The sequence below is a fragment of the Pseudophryne corroboree genome, chromosome 2, assembly GCF_028390025.1.
Source record: "Pseudophryne corroboree isolate aPseCor3 chromosome 2, aPseCor3.hap2, whole genome shotgun sequence".
Taxonomy (NCBI): Eukaryota; Metazoa; Chordata; class Amphibia; order Anura; family Myobatrachidae; genus Pseudophryne; species Pseudophryne corroboree.
In genome coordinates this window covers 998432538-998455515 of record NC_086445.1, presented here as the reverse complement: position 1 = coordinate 998455515, position 22978 = coordinate 998432538, and the positions used below count along the sequence as shown (strand labels likewise).

Below are 22978 nucleotides of genomic sequence, written 5' to 3'. Positions count from 1 at the left end.
TAGACAGTCCTTGGGAACCTTATATTTTGGATTTCATTTTTTTTTTTTTTGCCAAATATCTGTCAGAATCCATCATATTATAATAAATTGCGAAGCCAAGATGGTGATTATATATATATATATATATATATATAGATAGATAGATAGAGATAGATAGATTACAGATATTTTAGGTTAAACACAGTAAATCCAAATACTCCATATAGTAATGCTATTAGCACCAATATAATTATCTTTTTTCTTTGTCTTTTTTTTATTTATTTTTTATAATTTATTTATCTTTATTATTTATTTATTTTTATAAAAACTCCCGCTTGCATTAAGCAAATTGTTAGAAGGCTATATGTAGAAAATCATATTATAAATATACATATAGGAATTTTCTACGGTCATGCCTTTTTGTGGTCAGTACACAGATTTAAAGTTAAAACAATGCACCCCAAACAATCTGTGAGATCGAAATGCTAAGTAATGTTCCATAGAACACACCGGCTGCTAGGAATATTGTCTTTAACGATAATTTCCTTTGGAATATGATCTGTGGTGTACCTGACCTTGCATTCTTTGCCTCGGCCAGGTGGTGGCGCTAGGGGATGTTCCGGACGGAACACTGGTGACGGTGATGGCGGGCAATGATGAGAATTATTCGGCAGAGCTTCGCAATGCCACAGCGGCGATGAAGAGCCAGGTGGCCCGGTTTAATGACCTGAGATTCGTTGGAAGATCTGGAAGAGGTAATGATGCAATATTTTTAATATTAATATTACTATTATTTCATATTGGAATAATAAGTTCACCAGTTGCTTCAATCATGCCCGATCCGGTCAGTAGTGCCGCACGGGTGTAGTATGGTTTGCCGGCGGTCAGTGCCGCATACCTGGTCCGAAACTCTTTATCTGCTCCTAAGCTGGAACATTCCAGCAGTGCTATAGTCAGTGTTGTCATACAGGGGAGGCACTTCAGTGCAGTCAGTGTTGCCACCTGGTCGGATTTGAACTTGTTTTGTCTCGTGCCGCACTGCAGACGTGTGAGTGTGTTATAGCTTCAGGCATTTGTGGTGAGTTATCCCCGGGCAAAGCTAGGGTGTGTATTGTTCCTCATCAACTTGCAAAAATGCAAATATTTCACCTCCAAGATCACCCCGTATTTAAATTGCGGCCGCGACATGTGAGGCTTGTAAAGCGCCACTGCTGCAAATGAATTCTGAAGTGGCAGCCCCCCCCCCCTTCCTCCGTCACTACCTCCCATTGTTTTCACGGATCAGCCACAATTTACATTTATCTCATCCTGCATAAGTGCGGCAACGTGCACTGAGTGACAGTTCTAAGAGGTTTATTAAAGCCTGACACTCAAATGATGTCAAAAAGCCCTTTTATACACAACACACCTGCAGCCATTCTGCCCTGCCGAGTTGCAGATGCAGTGTGAGTGTGACATCACAAGCCAATGAAGGGTATTTGCACAGACCGCAGAAGACTGACAGCTTCACACTCTCGGGCTTTACGCCGTTGATTGGCGGATTGGACGTCTGGTGTGAGGCACAGGAGCGTGGCTGTCAAACATGACCGAGCGGGTGGGGGGGTTATAAAAAGCAGGACTGTTTAAGAGGTTAAACAGACCGGATTTCCCAAGTAACCATTGAAATGTAACAGAAAATTGATCCATCACTGACGGCTAGGAAAACTATCCTATATTTGCATATATGTATATGTCTGCTGATATTGCACTGCCAAACGTACGCCACACCCAATGACAAACACATTAGGAGAAACAGACACTTTCACCATGGGGATGCAATATGACGTAGAGAATTTCCCAAAGAGCTTACAATCTAATAAACTAAGGGTGTATAAAAATCAAGCTTTAGAAAATAGAATCTATTTAAATATTCCTCACACGGTTATCCACGTAGCTTTATTCTACAAGAAGAGTTCTGCGAATACTCTATAACAAACTTCCTCCCTAAAGTAATAACTGTGGGCACCGAGGACCTACCCCATCCTTAAAAAATCTAAAGTATGTCTCTTTAGACCTGCAAACCACCCGCTATAAAACCACAGGCGATAGATAAACAGCAAGCAGATCAGTGTCTGAGTCATGGGCCTTTAGACCGCCCTGGTAGAAAAGACTGAGGTCCTCCTTTAGAAACGTTGAAAACCTCAAGGTGGGAACCTACCCCCCCCCCCCCACTCCCTCCGCCCCTTGCTATTTCACACACACACTGCCGGGGGCCTCAGCTTCCTGTGTTTCTTAACCGCACAAAAACGTGCAAGCGTGTGGTGCAGCAAAAAGAGGAACTGGTCGGTGCAAAAAAACGACGACAGATCCTGCAACACGGCAACGATAAACAGTCATGCCTCTAGTTTTCCCGCTGAACTGCAACCGCCGCTTCCTAGGCTTGGTGACGGTTTGGAATGAGCAAGTGGTTGTGGCAAATCTTAAAGTACTTTTGTGGGTCATGTCACTTGTCATGTCGCTAGAATATTGCACAAGTCTGTTAAGATCTATGATATTAATATATATATATTGTGTAGAGATATCTCAGACCACTTTATGCTGTCATGATCTGAAGGCATGGTCAGACTCTTGCTAATAACTTTGCATGAAGTTCTGGAGTAAGATTTGCTGAATGACACCATTTAGGTTTTAGCCCCGTGGTTCCCAAGCATTGGCACAAATGTATTAAGCCTTAAAAAGTGATCAAGTGGAGATTAAGAACCAATCAGCTCCTCACTGTCATTTTTCAAATGCATCCTGTAATATGACAGTTGATTGGCTGCTTCTTCATCTCTCTTTATTACTCTCCACTTTATCACCTTTTAAGGCTTAATACATTTGGGCCTGGGTGCCAGGGAACCCTGGGGTGCTTCGGGACACTTGCAAGGATGCCCTAGGTTGGTGGTCCAGGATCAATTCAAATTATTCATGGTCAATGTGCTAGGCAAAGCCAGTGCTGGTGGCTGCCATTCGTAAAATATCCTGTCCCTCACCACGTAACTGACCCTAAGAATTGACTTAAGAAACTTTTGGCCTAGGGGTGCCGTGAAAAATATTCTGATACTCTAGGACGCCATGTTCCAAAAGTTCGGGAATCACTGACTAATAGGCCCTACACAGTGGGCGATATGAGTGAAAGATGTGAACGCTCGTTCATTAATGAACGAGATACCGTTCATATCTTTCAGTGTGGAGGCACCAGCGATGAACGATACGCGGCCCCGCGCTCGTTTATCGCTGATGCCCTGTCGCTTGTGCATGCAGGCCAATATGGACGATCTCATCCATATTTGCCTGAACTGCTATGGAGCCGGGTGACGGGGGGAGTGAAGAAACTTCACTGCCCCCCTGCCACCGGGTCGCCCGTCGTCCATATCCGCTGTCGGGCAGCTCGGCGGCGGATCGCGCAGTGTGTAGGGCCCATTAGCCTATAGATTGAATCTTTTTTCTTTGTCCCTAGACTCCGTAGTTGCATCTTTCTAGTTACAGAAGCAGTATATCAAATGTTCCCATTAAATGAAAAAAAAAAAAACCCTACAATGGGTATTTAAAGATCTATAGATAGATAGAATAAAGTCACAATTAAGGTCACAGATCACAGACCACCAATGAAACAGCACCACCCAGTGGACACACCTGGTAGTGGTCATAAACATTTGTGACTTTTGATCTCCCTAAAAACATATAACTAGTACTACAGCATTGCTAGGTAGCACCAAAAACAAGGCTAGAATGGAAACATTAGTTGTTATCCTCTGTCATTATTTTCTGGCTTTTCCGCAAGCAAAAATGCATAAATTTGATCATACGGAACAAAGCATTTTGTGCCCTATATTCTGCAGTATGATGTGGATTGACCAGAGTTATACTAAAAAACCCTTCATTTTATTGATCACTATAGGCTAAATATTGTTTTTTATTTTGTACTTGTACACACATATATTATATTGTAATAAGGTACATTTAAATGTATGTATAATATGGTATTGTGTATATGGGGGGTATTATATATCATGTCATAGATATGTTCTGATTAAGAATTGTATGGAATTTAATGAGATGTATTCTGCCGGACGGTGGGGAAGAAATCCCTGTTCACAACTTATATAAAAGATCATTGGTGCTTTGTCCTGTCTATGCGCGTAGGTGTTGAGAGCAGATTAACTGTACCTACTGTTATTACAAATTAATTACGTGTTCACTACACCATAGGTTGTATTTCAGGGAAATTAACTGTCTCGTCGGAGACTGATGACAGCTTTGGTGCTGTGTAAAGCGCTGTCTGGCTGTCTTTGAGCTGTCCGTCTAGGCTAGCATGCTGAGACCTGTAGTGCCAAAACAGCTGAAGAGCCACAGGTTCACTAAAGCTTTGTGTAGAGATGTGAGGTTCGCTTTTCTTGAAATACAAACACACCCAAACTTAGGGGTTCTGAGTCGAATCGAGTCACAGTTCGAAATCACATTTGGGTTCCGTCAGGTCTGCTCCAGGTCTGTTTCGAGTCTGTTCGGGAACTCAGATTTAAACAACGAACTCGGGTTTTGTATTGCTCGTAAACAGGTCCAAATTGCATGATTATAGTTGTTTTTATAAATTTTTATCACATTTTTTATTGATTTTATCGACTTTAAAGGAATCCAGAGCCAAACCAAAACACTTGAGGGTGCTTTTGCCAAAACCAAAACACAATCATGAATTATTATTACTAGTTATTTATATAGCGCACACATATTCCCCAGCGCTTTACAGAGAATGATTGTCCATTCACATCAGTCCCTGCCCCAGTGGAGCTTACAATCTATATTCCCTATCACATGTACACGCGCACACTAGGGTTAATTTTGTTGGGAGCCAATCAACCTTCCAGTATATTTTTGGATTGCGGAAGGAAACCGGAGTACCAGGAGGAAACCCACGCAAGTACGGGGAGAATATACAAACTCCACACAGTTAGGGCCATGGTGGGAATTGAACCCATGACCTCAGTGCTGTGAGGCAGTAACGCTAAACATTACACCATCCGTACTGCCCGAATTAGTACCAAAACCAAAACATGGGAGTCCGCGCATATCCCTAGCTTTGTATAAAATGTTCTTTGCATTTAAAAAATAAATAAGTAATGTGACATCAGACAGAATATGGGAAGCTCCCATAGCCGTGAGAATGGTGCCTGTAGAATTGATATGTCCAATGATTCAACCCATACTATGGTTATGTGCATGTAATACACAGGAAGACTTTTATTGAGGTAGAAAACAAGGTATAGGGGGCGATGTATCAAACCTCAGAGAGTGATAAAGTCCAGATATTGCCCATAGCAAAGCCCACAGGATTAAGACCCAACAGTACGGGTGCTGGCGAGGGTCTAAGTCAATGAAATGGCATATATGGATTAGTGAATATATACATGAGCTCAAGTCACATTGAAATGGATTACCGTATTTTATTCTGCTGGTGGAGCAATCGGGTCATTTTAATGATCCTCGTTTTATTCTCCCCTACGGATGACTAAGACATTCTCTCATTTATAGCACAATGCCTGGCTGTTTTCCTAAGGTGTATGCTGTTTGCATATCCCTGCATGGCCTGCAATGTTCTGTTACCGTGTTTGCACAAACGCTGTTATGTCTAGAGTGTCTGGTTTGTCAAGAAATTTAATGTTAAACTTTTTTTTTTTGTGAGAAGCGTATAAGTTTTTGGCAAGTAGCTGAGAGATTTGTTTTAAATACCGTGCGTGTGAATGAGCTCTCCCCATTTTTTACCTCACCCCCCCCCCCCCCCCCCCTATTTCACAGACTCACCTCAGGAGTATATATAATCAGTGTTCCTATAGGGGGAAAAAAACAGCGTGTGCAGCTTGAATGTACTAGAAAGTTATAGCCTGGCGTGGCGCTAGATAGACTTGCGGTACCGAGTATAATTACAAATTCCCAGAAAAGTAAATAATTGCTGTTGCACATGATCACCGTGGATGTTGGCCTACTGTCACTGTGAAAAGCCCGCTAAACAGTTGTTGTTTTTTTTTTTTTTTTATGGAAATTCTGAGGTAATTTTTAAAAATAATTTGATTTTTTTATTCAGTATGGTGCTGCTCTGTGTATTCTGGGTAAAATATCCTACAACCATATATCAGGGAATGTTGGGGTTAGAGTTACATTAGCCTAGCCTGACTGTGTTTTGTGTGTGGGTTAGTGGTGCAGGCCAAGCGACCACAGATTACCAGGGCAGGCTGAGGGCTGTTTGCTCTGTCTCTGTAACATGTGAATAATGCCGTCTCACTACCCACAGAACACAAGCGCCAGCCACTTGTAACCACTAATTTGAATATGGAGGTTTTTTTGTCTGTAAGCCACATCTGTGGTCGCTGAAACCACCATTTGCAAGTTCCAGTGTGTGCAAATGTTCTTCAGCCTTATTACAGTTGACAGGACCTGAATAAATTCAGCTTAGACAACGGATGTCTGACACGCTGGAAAACGTTAGGTTTTTTTCAACGTCATGTAGCAGGAAGTGTAAGGGTGCATATTAAAATTCCACCCCCAACCCACGCACACACACATGCATGCACACACACACACACACACACACACACGCACACACACATGCATGCACACACACACACACACACACACACACACACACACACACACATGCTATGAGGGAATTTTAAATACTTGAAGTTACATAAAACATGACAGTTTGTTCTTGAATTACCATATATTGTTTACTGTTTATTATTTTCCATTGAAGATTGCAGATCATTTGCTTAGGAAAAGAGTGTATTGTGTATGCTTGTCTATTTTTTTGTGCCTCAAAGAGTGATTTAAGCGCTGGGGAGCCCGTGTGCTGGGGACCCCTCATATAAGTTTCTGGCGGAACCATCGTCCCAGTATTCTATCATCAGAAAGATGGCACCGCCGGATAAATATATGGGGTGGGGGGCTTTAGTGGCAAATTAGTGGGTCCTGTGTGCAGCGGGGGCGGGGGTGGGGGCCTACCGTACCCATGGGTCTCCGCATCCATAATAGATACACCACTGCTTGGAGCAAAGGGGCAGGTGGAGATACCACTTGTTGCTAAGCTATGATGAGAATTTTGTCCATACACAGTGCAGTCAGGCCTGATGACGCAGGAGCCTGTTTTCCTGATGTTCTGCAGTCTCCTGGATGTTCAAAACTGGTGATTATGTGATTCACACATCGTAGCTACTTACGGAAATTACGGGAGACTCCGGATCTAGAATTAGTGGGAGACCTCCTAGACTCCTGAGATCCGGCAGATCTCCTGGTGTCAGTAACCTGCCATAGGGAAGGACTGGCCTCTTTAAGCTCTGTCCGCACCAGTAAACCGCCTAGTTTTAGAGGCATGATGACCGTTTCCTCCCCGTGTTCCCTAACAGTCGGAATATACAGAAGTGGATAACAGGATTACCCCACCCACTGTTTGTCATGAACAATATCAGCCTTGACTCCAGAGCTCATGGAAGCAATTAGAACACGGACATGATCGCCAAGTACCCTCTCTTATAATCACTGTGAGGAGCGCTGCTAAGCTTTCACAGTTTACTGAGGAGGAGTAAGCCAGGGGCTGTGTGGGGAAGGACAGGTCTCGTGCAAACTGTGTTTATTATACATTAGGCTTAATGTTCCAAAGTATCACAGTGGAACCCTATACCTATTTATTAAGCCTTGGATGGAGACAAAGTGGAGAGTACCAGTCAATCAGCTCCTAACTGTGATGTCACAGGCTATGCTTGAAAAATGACAGTTAGGAGCTGGTTGGTTGGGACTTTATCACCATCCACTTTATCTCCATCCAAGGCTTAGTAAATAGACCCCTAAATCGGGTGCCCTCCCCTTTAGCACGTCGAGCCACTCAACATTTTAAAAAACAAAACCTTATCCAAAATAAGAACTTCTCATGGTCCACCCAAACCACAGCCAGATCCACCTAACCGCACTTAAAGTATCATGAAGTGACACCCCTTCCCGGGTCTGAGAGTCAGGACTGTTGTGGGGTATATGTACTTAATGGTGAAACGCGTTAGTCACAGACTAAGAAGGGAGTTTATGAAACTTGGTGCACGGCTGAAAACTGCTGTGGCACACACCAACCAATTAAATGTTTGCTTTCATTTTCTAATCTGTACTAGACATCGATAGATAACTAGAATCTCGTTGCTATTGGTCTGTTCACCTCAAATAAATAAAATACCTTTTGATTTTTTTGCTAATAACATCGCCACCTGCAGGTTACAACAATCATGGCAACCTAAATGCTAAATAAAGCTTTATTAAAAAATAAATATATATTATTTGTATACAACCACAAACAATATCTCTGTGCGCTAATGTATAAAACTGTGAATTCAGTTCAGAGTAGAAAGGTTTGTTGCAATGGATCAGTCCAATGTTCAATATATCGAGGTTTTTAGTGAATTTGGTGGGTCAAAGCACTGTTCTCTAAAAATAGACCCTCTCACCAGAGATCACCCGATAGAAATATATCAGACAAAAATAATTATAAGACAAAGTGTACGTTTACTTCATAAAAATTTATTTAAAATGACATACAATTCATCATAAAACCAACAAGTCCATACACATGTCTGAGTACAATAGTTGGAATATATTCCACCCTCACCTTTAGCAAAAGGTGTGAGCTCTGGGTGGAATTTACATACTCCGAGACATGATAGGTATTGATCGGTGAATCCTACGCGTTTCGTCTTAACGGCGTCATCAGGGGTATAAAGCAATTGGATTTCAACTTTACTGCGTGGACACACTGGTTTCTTTAATTAGTCTTGAAAACCATAAATCATTAAAAGTAGTGGCACAATTTCCTTGTAATGAGGATTTTTAGATGGAATTTGAAGATCACGGTAATATAGGCCCAGGCTCCCAGTCAAAGCATGTGTATAGGTCACCAGTCTGGATGGAAACCAGTAGGTCACCAGTAGATTCCATCCAGACTGGTGACCTATGCACATGCTGACTGGGAGCCTGGGCCTATATTACCATGATCCCACCACAATATATCATATTGATTCTACCGCAGTATACCAGTGAGCATTTTGGTCATCAAATTGGAAGTGTTATATTTACATGGGGCACCTCTTGGTGATGGCATCTTCAAATTTCGTCTAAAAATCCTCATTACAAGGAAATTGTGCCCCTACTTTTAATGATTTATAGTTTTCAAGACTAATTCAATAAACCAATGTGCCCACGAAGTAAACTTGAAATCCAATTGCTTTATACCCCTGATGAAGTCTTTAAGACTAAACGCGCAGGGTTCACCAATCAATACCTATCATGTCTTGGTGAATGTGAATTCCACCCAGAGCTCACACCTTTCGCTAAAGGTGAGGGTGGAATATATTCCAACTATTGTACTCAGACATGTGTATGGATTTGTTGGTTTTATGATGAATTGTATGTCATTTTAAATTCATTTTTATGACGTAAAAGTAAACTTTGTCTTATAATTATTTTTGTCTGATATATTTCTATTGGGTGATCTCTGGTGAGAGGGTCTATTTTAGAGAACAGTGCTTTGACCCACCAAATTCACTAAAAACCTCGATATATTGAACCCTGGCCTGATCCATTGCGGAAAACCTTTCTACTCTGAACTGAAGTCACAGTGTTATACATTAGAGCACAGAGATGTTGTTTGTGGATGGATGAATATGTTGGGTTCTCACTAATTGGTTTCATCTCAAGTGCTGCTTATAACACAGCGCAAAATTAAGAGTCTTTTTTTCTCTTGCTCTGTATATATATATATACTAGGTGCTTCATCGCGCCCTACGGGCGCTCTTCACACCGTCGCAAGGGGCTACGCCCCCTTAACCCTTGCATGCCTTTCTGGGGTTTAATATTTGTATTATATGGAGTATTACCTGCATTCCTTTGTTAGTGGTCAAATATTGCACAATGAAAGGGCGTGCGATGGTGAAGGAGGCGCAGCCCCTTGCGACGGCGTGAACAGCACCTGCAGGGCACGATGTACAGAATGTAGCGGGTGCGGGGGGGACTGCGGATGGTGTCTGTAGATGCTGCGGGTGGAGGGGAGGCAGAAGTGGGGGTGGGGCCCGGATGGGGAAGGTTCGGGAGGTGCTGCGCATGGGGGAGGGGCAGAGGAGTGGGGGATGCAGATGGGGGAGGGGTCCGGAGGCACCGCAGGTGGGGGAGGGGCAGGGGTGCCACGGGTGGGAGAGGGGCAGGTGTGGGGATGTTGTGGATGGGTGAAGGGTTCCGGAGGTGCTGTGGGATGGGAAGGGACGGGTGTGCCGGGGGTTGGGTAGGGGACCGCAGGCACCATGGGTAGGGTAGGGGCAGGTACGGGTGTTGCGGCGGATGGGAAAGGAGGTCCGGAGGTGCTGCAGGTGGTGGAGGGGCAGGTGCAGGGGTGCCATTGGTGGGGGAGGGGTGGGTGAGGGGGGGACCGCTGATGGAGGAGGGTGTCTGCAGATGCTGCGGGTGGAGGGGGGCAGGTGTGGGGGGAGACGTATAAGGGGGGTGAATGGTGGAAGGGGCCTGGAGGTGCTGTGGGTGGTGAAGGGGTGGAGGAGTGGGAGCCACGGGTGGTGTAGGGGGTCTGGAGGCACAGCATGTGGGGGAGGGGTGGAGTGCCGCATGTGGTGGAGGGGAAGGTGCGGAGGTGTGGTGCATTGGGGAGAGGTCTGGAGGCGCTGCGGGTACTGTACATGCCATAAAAGGTAGTTGGAGGGTATGCAGTAACAGGGCCAGGACAGGGGTGACAGGGTCAGTACAGGGTTGACGGGGCCAGGACGGGGTGACGGTGCCAGGATAGGGGTGACGGGGCCAGGACAGGGGTGACGGGGCCAGGACAGGGGTGACGGGGCCAGGACAGAAATGATAGGGACAGGATAGGGGTGACAGGGCCAGGGTAGGGGCGGCAGGACCAGGACAGGGGTGACGGGGCCAGTATAGGGTTCACAGGGCAAGCACAGGGGTGACAGGGCCAGGATAGGGGTAACAGGGCCAGCATAAGGGTGACAGGGCCAGGATAAGGGTGAAAGGGCCAGAATAAGGGTGGCAGGGCAAGGCCAGGGACATGACAGAACACAGGGCATGGGAGAGATTGGTATTAGGGACAAAACAGTGGTGACAGACAGATGTGTCTTACCGGAGTCACTGCTGCTGGCTGCTGCTGTTCCATTCCAACCTGTTGGGATCTGCTGCTGCTGGAGACTTGGCATGGCTGACTCTCTCAGGCTGGAGTCCTGCTTTCTCTGCCAGTCCGCATCCCTCCCCCCCCTCCTCAGTCACACACCGCAGACCTCGTGCAGCTGCCGGGCACTGTGGTAAGGTGAGACTGGAAATGACTGGTTAGCCCCCAGGAGATGCTGCGGCTGGAGGGAGGAGGGGGTCATAGCATGCACGTGGCGCGGACCTCACGGCTTCCGGGCACTGTGGTAAGGGGAGACTGGGAGTGACTGGTTAGCTCCCAGGAGACGCTGCGGCTGGAGGGAGGAGTGGGTCAGAGCCTGCAAGCAGCTCGGATTTCTGCAGCGCTACCCGCCAGCTAAAGTGTGTGAATGAGCTGGGCGCACTCCACTGCGGGTGGCAGCGCTGCAGCTAGCGGTGGGGTTGCCGGGGCTGGAGATAACAGAGGCAGTATGGAACCTGCACAGCGGCAGGTGCCTCACTAAACTGCAGCTAAGAAGCGTGGAGTGTGTCAGAAAGTGACGCTCCTCCGCACCAGAGAGACCCTGCTGAGTATGCCGATGTGGGGGGTCAAGCACACAGTGAGCCGGTGCCCGTCTGTCTGTATGACATACCCCTCACACACCCCCATACCTCCCAAATGTCCCGATTTTCGCGGGACAGTCCCATTTTTTGGGGTCTGTCCCGCTGTCCCACCCGCGGGTCGCAGTGTCCTGCGGTGGGGGGGGGGGGGGCAGTTGGAAAGCTCCTGTACTCGCTGGTCTGCTTAGCAGAGCAGCGGTGAATAGTGGAGACAGAGGGAGAGGGGGCATCAGGGGGTACGGATTAATGGGGGGGTTCCAGCAGCAGAGCCGGATTAAGGGGGGGGGGGGGGGGCGGGGGATACGTACCGTTGGCCCCACAGTTTTAGAGGCCCCCCCGGCTGGAGTAGCTCTGTCCCAGCTCAGAAGCTCCCCCCCCCCGTCCTGCCAGCAACAGTGGCAGCATTGTGTTACAGTCAGCACACGCTGCTGCATATTGGCAGGTCTGTGGTGTTGCAGGGAGGCAGCAGTCTCCCTGCTTTCTTCTCCCTGTGCGGGTGTGTAGGGGGGAGCGACCACCTCCTCTGGATTTAGCCCTAGGTGAGGGGCCAAAATCCCATAAAAAAAATAAAAACAAAAATCGGAATTTGCATAAGGGGGCGTGGCCGCGCGGTCCGCTATTAGGCCACGCCCCCAACCCCCAGCAGGCACAGCAATGAGATAGGGCTCCCCTGTCTCAAGTGCCCTGGGCCCCCCGGACTCATAATCAGCCCCTGGGGGCATGCCAGCAGCTCACAGAGCGCTGGGCATGCCCCCTCACTGACGAAAACGGGGACCCTCCCGTGAAGCCACGCCCCCTTTTCGCCGAGTGTTTCCCTCCTTCTGCCTGGAGAAAGCTCCTGCAGAAAGCTGGGAGGTATGCAGCCCTGTCTGTGACATGCCCAATGTCCATGCTATCTGCTTCTGCTCCTAGTCTCCTGTAGATTTGGCCAGATCTCTGTGACTCATTTGAATAACTCCGCCCACTGTTGTGACTCCGCCCAGCGTTAGCAAATGAATCACAAGGTCACAGAATAGGGCTATTATATAGGAGATATATATACTCATTATTTTTACCTAAGTCGTGACAAATTTTGCTTGTGTTTAATTTTACACAACACACAAAGACCTTGTATTTGGGTGGCGGTTTTCCTTTTAGGAGCAGACTCATTTTCTGATCTGCATTAAATTAGCTTCAGGATCTGCCAAATCTTTTACGATTTGGACAATAGACCGTTCAATGACTTCCCGATAGGAAATAGAAATGCACTTTGTACTTCCTCTAAGAATACACTATATTTGTGTCCATAACAATTTCCTTCCAGGATTATTTTTCTTGGTAATGGGATGGGGTGGGTCTGGTCCCCTGAGCACTATAATATTTTGCAGCCATGTTCCGTCCTGCATACCCGGAACTCTCTAATATTATCCAGTTGTACAGATGTTTTGCACTAAGGAGAGCTCCATAGTAGAGACACAGAGCTTGCTGTAATATTAATAATGTACAAGATAAGGGCTTTCTCTTATCCCCGTGCTGCGTCCGTGGAAACTGTCTGGAGCTGGAGCACAAGCGGTTAATTGATTCACCTGTTACCCAGATTACATTTGGTTTAGCAGTAACGGCGACATATGTAATATATACATTTCTATGTATCTAATAGGATATCCATGACTTTCACATTCCTTGCTATGTATTCTAGGGGAGCATGGCGCCTGTGGCTCACTTAGTTGCTGTCGAACTACAGCTCCCAGCATGGGTTTCCTTGTACAACTACTACCACAATGAGAGATGGCATCCGTTTTCGTTTCCCATGCAGTAGTATTACAGGTTTCCAAGCTGCTGTGGAACTACAAATCTCAGTGAGCCCTGCCATTCTATGATGCTTGACTAGTCTACAAAGGAGGTTGAGATACTGATGCTTTCATTAGATTATATAAAGCTGCGTCGGCAGTGTCCCGCCGACAAAATGCTGTTGACATTTTGATTGTCGACAGCACTACTGCCGACTGGTTCCCGAGAAACTGGCTATGTACTAGTATCAACGTGATCTAGCACAATTGTGTTTACACACCTGTGTCTTTCTGCTATTGTTATTGTATTTGCTTTATTACTTTTGTACTAATATTGGTTTCTCTCGGTTGCTTATTTTGTTACATTTGTATTACTATTACTATATTTTCTCTGACGTCCTAGTGGATGCTGGGACTTCCGTAAGGACCATGGGGAATAGCGGCTCCGCAGGAGACTGGGCACAAAAAGTAAAAGCTTTAGACTAGCTGGTGTGCACTGGCTCCTCCCCCTATGACCCTCCTCCAAGCCTCAGTTAGATTTTTGTGCCCGAACGAGAAGGGTGCATGCTAGGTGGCTCTCCTGAGCTGCTTAGAAGTAAAAGTTTAAATAGGTTTTTTATTTTCAGTGAGTCCTGCTGGCAACAGGCTCACTGCATCGTGGGACTAAGGGGAGAAGAAGCGAACTCACCTGCGTGCAGAGTGGATTGGGCTTCTTGGCTACTGGACATTAGCTCCAGAGGGACGATCACAGGTTCAGCCTGGATGGGTCCCGGAGCCGCGCCGCCGGCCCCCTTACAGAGCCAGAAGAGCGAAGAGGTCCGGAGAAATCGGCGGCAGAAGACGTTCCTGTCTTCAGATAAGGTAGCGCACAGCACTGCAGCTGTGCGCCATTGCTCTCAGCACACTTCACACTCCGGTCACTGAGGGTGCAGGGCGCTGGGGGGGAGCGCCCTGAGACGCAATAAAACATGTTTAAACCTTATATGGCTAAAGAAATACATCACATATAGCTCCTGGGCTATATGGATGCATTTCACCCCTGCCAGTTTTCCTAAAAAAAGTGGGAGAAAAGGCCGCCGTGAAGGGGGCGGAGCCTATCTCCTCAGCACACAAGCGCCATTTTCCCTCACAGTTCCGCTGGAAGGAAGGCTCCCAGACTCTCCCCTGCAGTCCTGCTACAGAATCAGGGTAAAACAAGAGAGGGGGGGCACTATTGGCAGCTAATATAAAACAGCAGCTATAAAGGGAGTAACACTTACATAAGGTTATCCCTGTATATATATATAGCGCTCTGGTGTGTGCTGGCAAACTCTCCCTCTGTCTCCCCAAAGGGCTCGTGGGGTCCTGTCCTCTTTCAGAGCATTCCCTGTGTGTGTGCTGGGTGTCGGTACGATTGTGTCGACATGTATGAGGAGGAAAATGATGTGGAAGCAGAGCAATTGCCTGTGTTAGTGATGTCACCCCCTAGGGAGTCGACACCTGACTGGATGGTCGTATTTAAAGAATTACGTGACAGTGTCAGCACTTTGCAAAAAACTGTTGACGACATGAGACAGCCGGCAAATCAATTAGTGCCTGTTCAGGCGTCTCAGACACCGTCGGGGGCGCTAAAACGCCCGTTACCTCAGATGGTCGACACAGACCCAGACACGGATACTGAATCCAGTGTCGACGGTGAGGAGACAAACGTAATGTCCAGTAGGGCCACACGTTACATGATCACGGCAATGAAGGAGGCATTGAATATTTCTGACACTACAAGTACCACAAAAAAGGGTATTATGTGGGGTGTGAAAAAACTACCAGTAGTTTTTCCTGAATCAGATGAATTAAATGAGGTGTGTGATAAAGCGTGGTTTTCCCCCGATAAAAAACTGCTGATTTCTAATAAATTATTGGCACTATACCCTTTCCCGCCAGAGGTTAGGGCGCGTTGGGAAACACCCCCTAGGGTAGATAAGGCGCTCACACGCTTATCAAAACAAGTGGCGTTACCGTCTCCCGATACGGCCGCCCTTAAGGAACCAGCTGATAGAAGGCTGAAAAATATCCTAAAAGGTATATACACACATACTGGTGTTATACTGCGACCAGCAATCGCCTCAGCCTGGATGTGCAGTGCTGGAGTGGCTTGGTCGGATTCCCTGACTGAAAATATTGATACCCTGGATAGGGACAGTATATTATTAACTATAGAGCATTTAAAGGATGCATTACTATATATGCGAGATGCACAGAGGGATATTTGCACCCTGGCATCTAGAGTGAGTGCGATGTCCATTTCTGCCAGAAGAGCGTTATGGACGCGACAGTGGTCAGGTGATGCGGATTCCAAACGACATATGGAAGTATTGCCGTATAAAGGGGAGGAGTTATTTGGGGTCGGTCTATCGGACCTGGTGGCCACAGCAACGGCTGGAAAATCCACCTTTTTACCCCAGGTCACCTCTCAGCAGAAAAAGACACCGTCTTTTCAAACTCAGTCCTTTCGTTCCCATAAGGGCAAGCGGGCAAAAGGCCACTCATTTCTGCCCCGGGGCAGAGGAAGGGGAAAAAGACTGCACCAGGCAGCCTCTTCACAGGAGCAGAAGCCCTCCCCCGCTTCTGCCAAGTCTTCAGCATGACGCTGGGGCCTTACAAGCGGACTCAGGCACGGTGGGGGGCCGTCTCAAGAATTTCAGCGCGCAGTGGGCTCACTCGCAAGTGGACCCCTGGATCCTGCAGGTAGTATCACAGGGGTACAAATTGGAATTCGAGACGTCTCCCCCTCGCCGGTTCCTGAAGTCTGCTCTACCAACGTCTCCCTCCGACAGGGAGGCGGTAGTGGAAGCTATTCACAAGCTGTATTCCCAGCAGGTGATAATCAAGGTACCCCTCCTACAACAGGGAAAGGGGTATTATTCCACGCTGTTTGTGGTACCGAAGCCAGACGGCTCGGTGAGACCAATTTTAAATCTAAAATCCTTGAACACTTACATAAAAAGGTTCAAATTCAAGATGGAGTCACTCAGAGCAGTGATAGCGAACCTGGAAGAAGGGGACTATATGGTGTCTCTGGACATCAAAGATGCTTATCTCCATGTCCCAATCTACCCTTCTCACCAAGGGTACCTCAGGTTTGTGGTACAAAACTGTCATTATCAGTTTCAGACGCTGCCGTTTGGATTGTCCACGGCACCACGGGTCTTTACCAAGGTAATGGCCGAAATGATGATTCTTCTTCGAAGAAAAGGCGTCTTAATTATCCCTTACTTGGACGATCTCCTGATAAGGGCAAGGTCCAGGAAACAGTTAGAGGTCGGAGTAGCACTATCTCAGGTAGTGCTACGTCAGCACGGGTGGATCCTAAATATCCCAAAATCACAGCTGATTCCAACAACACGTCTACTGTTCCTGGGGATGATTCTGGACACAGTCCAGAAAAAGGTGTTTCTCCCGGAGGAGAAGGCCAGGGAGTTATCCGAGCTAGTCAGGAAACTCCTAAAACCAGGCCAAGTGTCAGTGCATCAATGCACGAGAGTCCTGGGAAAAATGGTGGCTTCTTACGAAGCGATTCCATTCGGAAGATTCCATGCAAGAACTTTTCAGTGGGATCTGCTGGACAAATGGTCCGGATCGCATCTTCAGATGCATCAGCGGATAACCCTATCTCCAAGGACAAGGGTGTCTCTCCTGTGGTGGTTACAGAGTGCTCATCTTCTAGAGGGCCGCAGATTCGGCATTCAGGATTGGATGCTGGTGACCACCGATGCCAGCCTGAGAGGCTGGGGAGCAGTCACACAGGGAAGAAATTTCCAGGGCTTGTGGTCAAGCATGGAAACGTCTCTTCACATAAATATCCTGGAACTAAGGGCCATTTACAATGCCCTAAGTCAAGCAAGGCCTCTGCTTCAGGGTCAGTCGGTATTGATCCAATCGGACAACATCACGGCAGTCGCCCACGTCAACAGACAGGGCGGCACAAGAAGCAGGAGGGCAATGGCAGAAGCTGCAAGGATTCTTCGCTGGGCGGAAAATCATGTGGTGGCACTGTCAGCAGTGTTCATTCCGGGAGTGGACAACTGGGAAGCAGACTTCCTCAGCAGACACGATCTCCACCCGGGGGAGTGGGGACTTCACCCAGAAGTCTTTCAAGTGATTGTAAACCGTTGGGAAAAACCAAAGGTGGACATGATGGCGTCCCGTCTCAACAAAAAACTGGACAGATATTGCGCCAGGTCAAGGGACCCTCAGGCAATAGCGGTGGACGCTCTGGTAACACCGTGGGTGTACCAGTCGGTGTATGTGTTCCCTCCTCTGCCTCTCATTCCAAAAGTACTGAGAATCATAAGAAGGAGAGGAGTGAAGACTATACTCGTGGCTCCGGATTGGCCAAGAAGAACTTGGTACCCGGAACTGCAAGAGATGCTCACGGAGGACCCGTGGCCTCTACCTCTAAGAAAGGACCTGCTCCAGCAGGGACCTTGTCTGTTCCAAGACTTACCGCGGCTGCGTTTGACGGCATGGCGGTTGAACGCCGGATCCTGATGGAAAAAGGCATTCCAGATGAAGTCATCCCTACCCTGATCAAAGCCAGGAAGGATGTAACTGCGAAACATTATCACCGCATTTGGCGAAAATATGTTTCCTGGTGTGAGGCTAAGAAGGCCCCCACAGAGGAATTTCAACTGGGTCGTTTCCTGCATTTCCTGCAAGCAGGACTGTCTATGGGCCTAAAATTAGGATCCATTAAGGTTCAAATTTCGGCCCTGTCGATCTTCTTCCAAAAAGAACTGGCTTCATTGCCTGAAGTTCAGACGTTTGTCAAGGGGGTACTGCATATACAACCTCCTTTTGTGCCACCAGTGGCACCTTGGGATCTCAATGTAGTTTTAGGGTTCCTAAAATCACATTGGTTTGAACCACTCACCACTGTGGAATTAAAATATCTCACATGGAAGGTGGTCATGCTGTTAGCTCTGGCGTCAGCCAGGCGTGTCTCAGAAATGGCGGCTTTGTCATATAAAAGCCCTTACCTAATTTTTCATTCAGACAGGGCAGAATTGAGGACTCGTCCTCAATTTCTCCCTAAGGTGGTTTCAGCGTTTCACATGAACCAACCTATTGTGGTGCCTGCGGCTACTAGGGACTTGGAGGACTCCAAGTTGTTGGACGTAGTCAGGGCTCTGAAAATATATGTTTCCAGGACGGCTGGAGTCAGAAAATCTGACTCGCTGTTTATCCTGTATGCACCCAACAAGCTGGGTGCTCCTGCCTCTAAGCAGACGATTGCTCGTTGGATTTGTAGTACAATTCAGCTTGCACATTCTGTGGCAGGACTGCCACAGCCAAAATCTGTTAAAGCCCATTCCACAAGAAAAGTGGGCTCATCTTGGGCGGCTGCCCGAGGGGTCTCGGCTTTACAACTTTGCCGAGCAGCTACTTGGTCAGGGGCAAACACGTTTGCAAAATTTTACAAATTCGATACCCTGGCTGAGGAGGACCTGGAGTTCTCTCATTCGGTGCTGCAGAGTCATCCGCACTCTCCCGCCCATTTGGGAGCTTTGGTATAATCCCCATGGTCCTTACGGAAGTCCCAGCATCCACTAGGACGTCAGAGAAAATAAGAATTTACTTACCGATAATTCTATTTCTCATAGTCCGTAGTGGATGCTGGGCGCCCATCCCAAGTGCGGATTGTCTGCAATACTTGTATATAGTTATTGTTACAAAAAAATCGGGTTGTTTATTGTTGTGAGCCATCTTTTCAGAGGCTCCTACGTTTATCATACTGTTAACTGGGTTCAGATCACAGGTTGTACAGTGTGATTGGTGTGGCTGGTATGAGTCTTTCCCGGGATTCAAAATCCTTCCTTATTATGTACGCTCGTCCGGGCACAGTATCCTAACTGAGGCTTGGAGGAGGGTCATAGGGGGAGGAGCCAGTGCACACCAGCTAGTCTAAAGCTTTTACTTTTTGTGCCCAGTCTCCTGCGGAGCCGCTATTCCCCATGGTCTTTACGGAAGTCCCAGCATCCACTACGGACTATGAGAAATAGAATTATCGGTAAGTAAATTCTTATTATTTATTATAACATAGGGGCAGATGTATTAAGCCTGGGGAAGTGATAAATGAAAGGTGATAACGCACCAGCCAATCAGCTCCTAACTGTCAATTTACATATTGGAGCTGATTTGCTGGTGCGTTATCACCTTGCACTTATCGCTGGTTTAATACATCTTCTCCAGGCTTAATACATCTGCACCAATGGGGGGTAAATCAACATAATTAAAGTGATGATATATTGCACGTCAGTGACGATATACTGTATGTCAGTGATGATATATTGCACGTCAGTGACGTATACTGTATGTCAGTGATGATATAGTACACGTTAGTGACGATATACTGTATGTCAGTGATGATATATTGCACGTCAGTGACGATATACTGTATGTTAGTGATGATATATTGCACGTCAGTGACGATATACTGTATGTCAGTGATGATATATTGCACGTCAGTGACATATACTGTATGTCAGTGATGATATATTGCACGTCAGTGACATATACTGTATGTCAGTGATGATATATTGCACGTCAGTGACATATACTGTATGTCAGTAATGATATATTGCACGTCAGTGACATATACTGTATGTCAGTAATGATATATTGCACGTCAGTGATGATATACTGTATGTCAGTGATGATATATTGCACGTCAGTGACATATACTGTATGTCAGTGATGATATATTGCACGTCAGTGACATATACTGTATGTCAGTGATGATATATTGCACGTCAGTGACATATACTGTATGTCAGTAATGATATATTGCACGTCAGTGATGATATACTGTATGTCAGTGATGATATATTGCACGTCAGTGATGATATACTGTATGTTAGTGATGATATATTGCACGTCAGTGACGATATACTGTATGTCAGTGATGATATATTGCATGTCAGTGACATATACTGTATGTCAGTGATGATATATTGCACGTCAGTGACATATACTGTATGTCGGTGATGATATATTGCACGTCAGTGACATATACTGTATGTCGGTGATGATATATTGCACGTCAGTGACATACTGTATGTCAGTGATGATATATTGCACGTCAGTGACATATACTGTATGTCGGTGATGATATATTGCACGTCAGTGACATATACTGTATGTCGGTGATGATATATTGCACGTCAGTGACATACTGTATGTCAGTGATGATATATTGCACGTCAGTGACATACTGTATGTCAGTGATGCTATATTGCACGTCAGTGATGATATACTGTATGTCAGTGATGATATATTGCACGTCAGTGATGATATACTGTATGTCAGTGATGATATATTGCACGTCAGTGATGATATACTGTATGTCAGTGATGCTATATTGCACGTCAGTGATGATATACTGTATGTCAGTGATGATATATTGCACGTCAGTGATGATATACTGTATGTCAGTGATGATATATTGCACGTCAGTGATGCTATACTGTATGTCAGTGATGCTATACTGTATGTCAGTGATGATATATTGCACGTCAGTGATGATATACTGTATGTCAGTGATGATATATTGCACATCAGTGATGCTATACTGTATGTCAGTGATGATATATTGCACATCAGTGATGCTATACTGTATGTCAGTGATGATATATTGCACGTCAGTGATGATATACTGTATGTCAGTGATGATATATTGCACATCAGTGACAAAATACTGTATGTCAGTGATGATATAGTGCACGTCAGTGACACATAACTCCCTTTTACAGATTATATTGCCTATTTACTAATGATGGCTAATATTATTGATCTGTAAGGGCCCACAGTGTCAGAGAGTGGGGAAAACAAGCCATACATAAAATCGTGACAGTTATGGTAAACAAAGTACATACACACTCCACACAGATAGGTATTGAACTCATGACCTCCGGGCTGCGAGGCAATAATGCCAACCACTACGCCAACCATGCTGCCCAATAAAGAAACGCACAGAGAGCATCCTCCTCATGAGAGGCATCAACTGCACCCTGCCCTCTTCTTCCAGCTACCCCTAACAAATACATATTGATAGATTTTGCAGACCACCTATATACTTAGTGAATGCAGACTTCACTTAGCGCAGTGTAAAGCCAGTGCTTATGTATTTGGCTGACAGGCCTCCTAGGTAAGAGCAATGCTAATGAAAGACTGATATATATTCACATACAGGAAAATGGTGAGTGATGCTGTACATAACTGACACATTATGCTTTATAATTTGAGCTTTTTGTCCTGTGTCAGTATTCATTTTACACAGCCTCACAGCTCCGTGCAGTAGCTCCATGTTTACCTTCAGGAAAGGCAATCCAGACCTGGTGCTGGGAGTTTCCTGCAGTAATTCTAGCTGGCTGTACATATGTCTATTTGCATTATGACTGTGTCAGTTATTTTAACAAATAACATAAGTCGCGCAGACTGTTCCTGCAGGGATGGAGGGGACGAGGCTGATTTTCCTGGAATGCTCGTGATGAATCTTCACTTTGAAAACCGACTTCTAAAAAAAGCCCCCCTACCCACTGGTTTATTAATACCATGACGCTCACAGACACCGCAGCCCCAGCTGAGAAGTGGAGATTTAGAGGTGCCTGCTTCGCAGACAGCTCTGGAAGAGAGCAGTGGCCTGCTATTGGCCCATATCCAGATCTACAGCCATTCGTATCAAGTTCAACAAGCTACTGGCAAAACCTGCTCGTCTTGATCCCAGACCACCCTACAGTGGATTAACTTGTGCAGTGCCACTGCCAGCAGTACAGGATTTTGTTTTTTGCATTAACACTGACAGCCTAATAAGAGCTGTATGTAGAATTATGAAATGCCAGGTGCCGGCGATGGCTGCGTCACATTGGACCCACAACTTGTATACATTTGCAGCTTCTGAATCCTTTCTTTTAGGCTCCCAGAACAATGGCACACTGATACATGAGGTCTAGAACAATGGCACACTGATACATGAGGTCTAGAACAATGGCACACTGACACCTGTGGTCACAGACAATGGCACACTGACACATGAGGTCTAGAACAATGGCACACTGACACATGAGATCTAGAACAATGGCACACTGATACAAGAGGTCTAGAACAATGGCACACTGACACATGAGGTCTAGAACAATGGCACACTGATACAAGAGGTCTAGAACAATGGCACACTGACACATGAGGTCTAGAACAATGGCACACTGATACATGAGGTCTAGAACAATGGCACACTGACACATGAGATCTAGAACAATGGCACACTGATTCAAGAGGTCTAGAACAATGGCACACTGACACATGAGGTCTAGAACAATGGCACACTGATACAAGAGGTCTAGAACAATGGCACACTGACACATGAGGTCTAGAACAATGGCACACTGACACATGAGATC

General features: G+C 46.2%; 1 protein-coding gene across 2 annotated transcripts in view; it reads left to right on the top strand.

The window, feature by feature from the left end:
* Positions 1-22978, top strand: part of RUNX1 (RUNX family transcription factor 1) — a 100474-nt gene that overhangs the window by 6761 nt on the left and 70735 nt on the right. For both annotated transcript variants that reach the window (XM_063956527.1, XM_063956526.1), the window contains exon 2: positions 578-734. In XM_063956527.1, coding sequence (XP_063812597.1) covers positions 578-734 — 157 coding nt within the window. The remainder of the gene's footprint in view (positions 1-577; positions 735-22978) is intronic.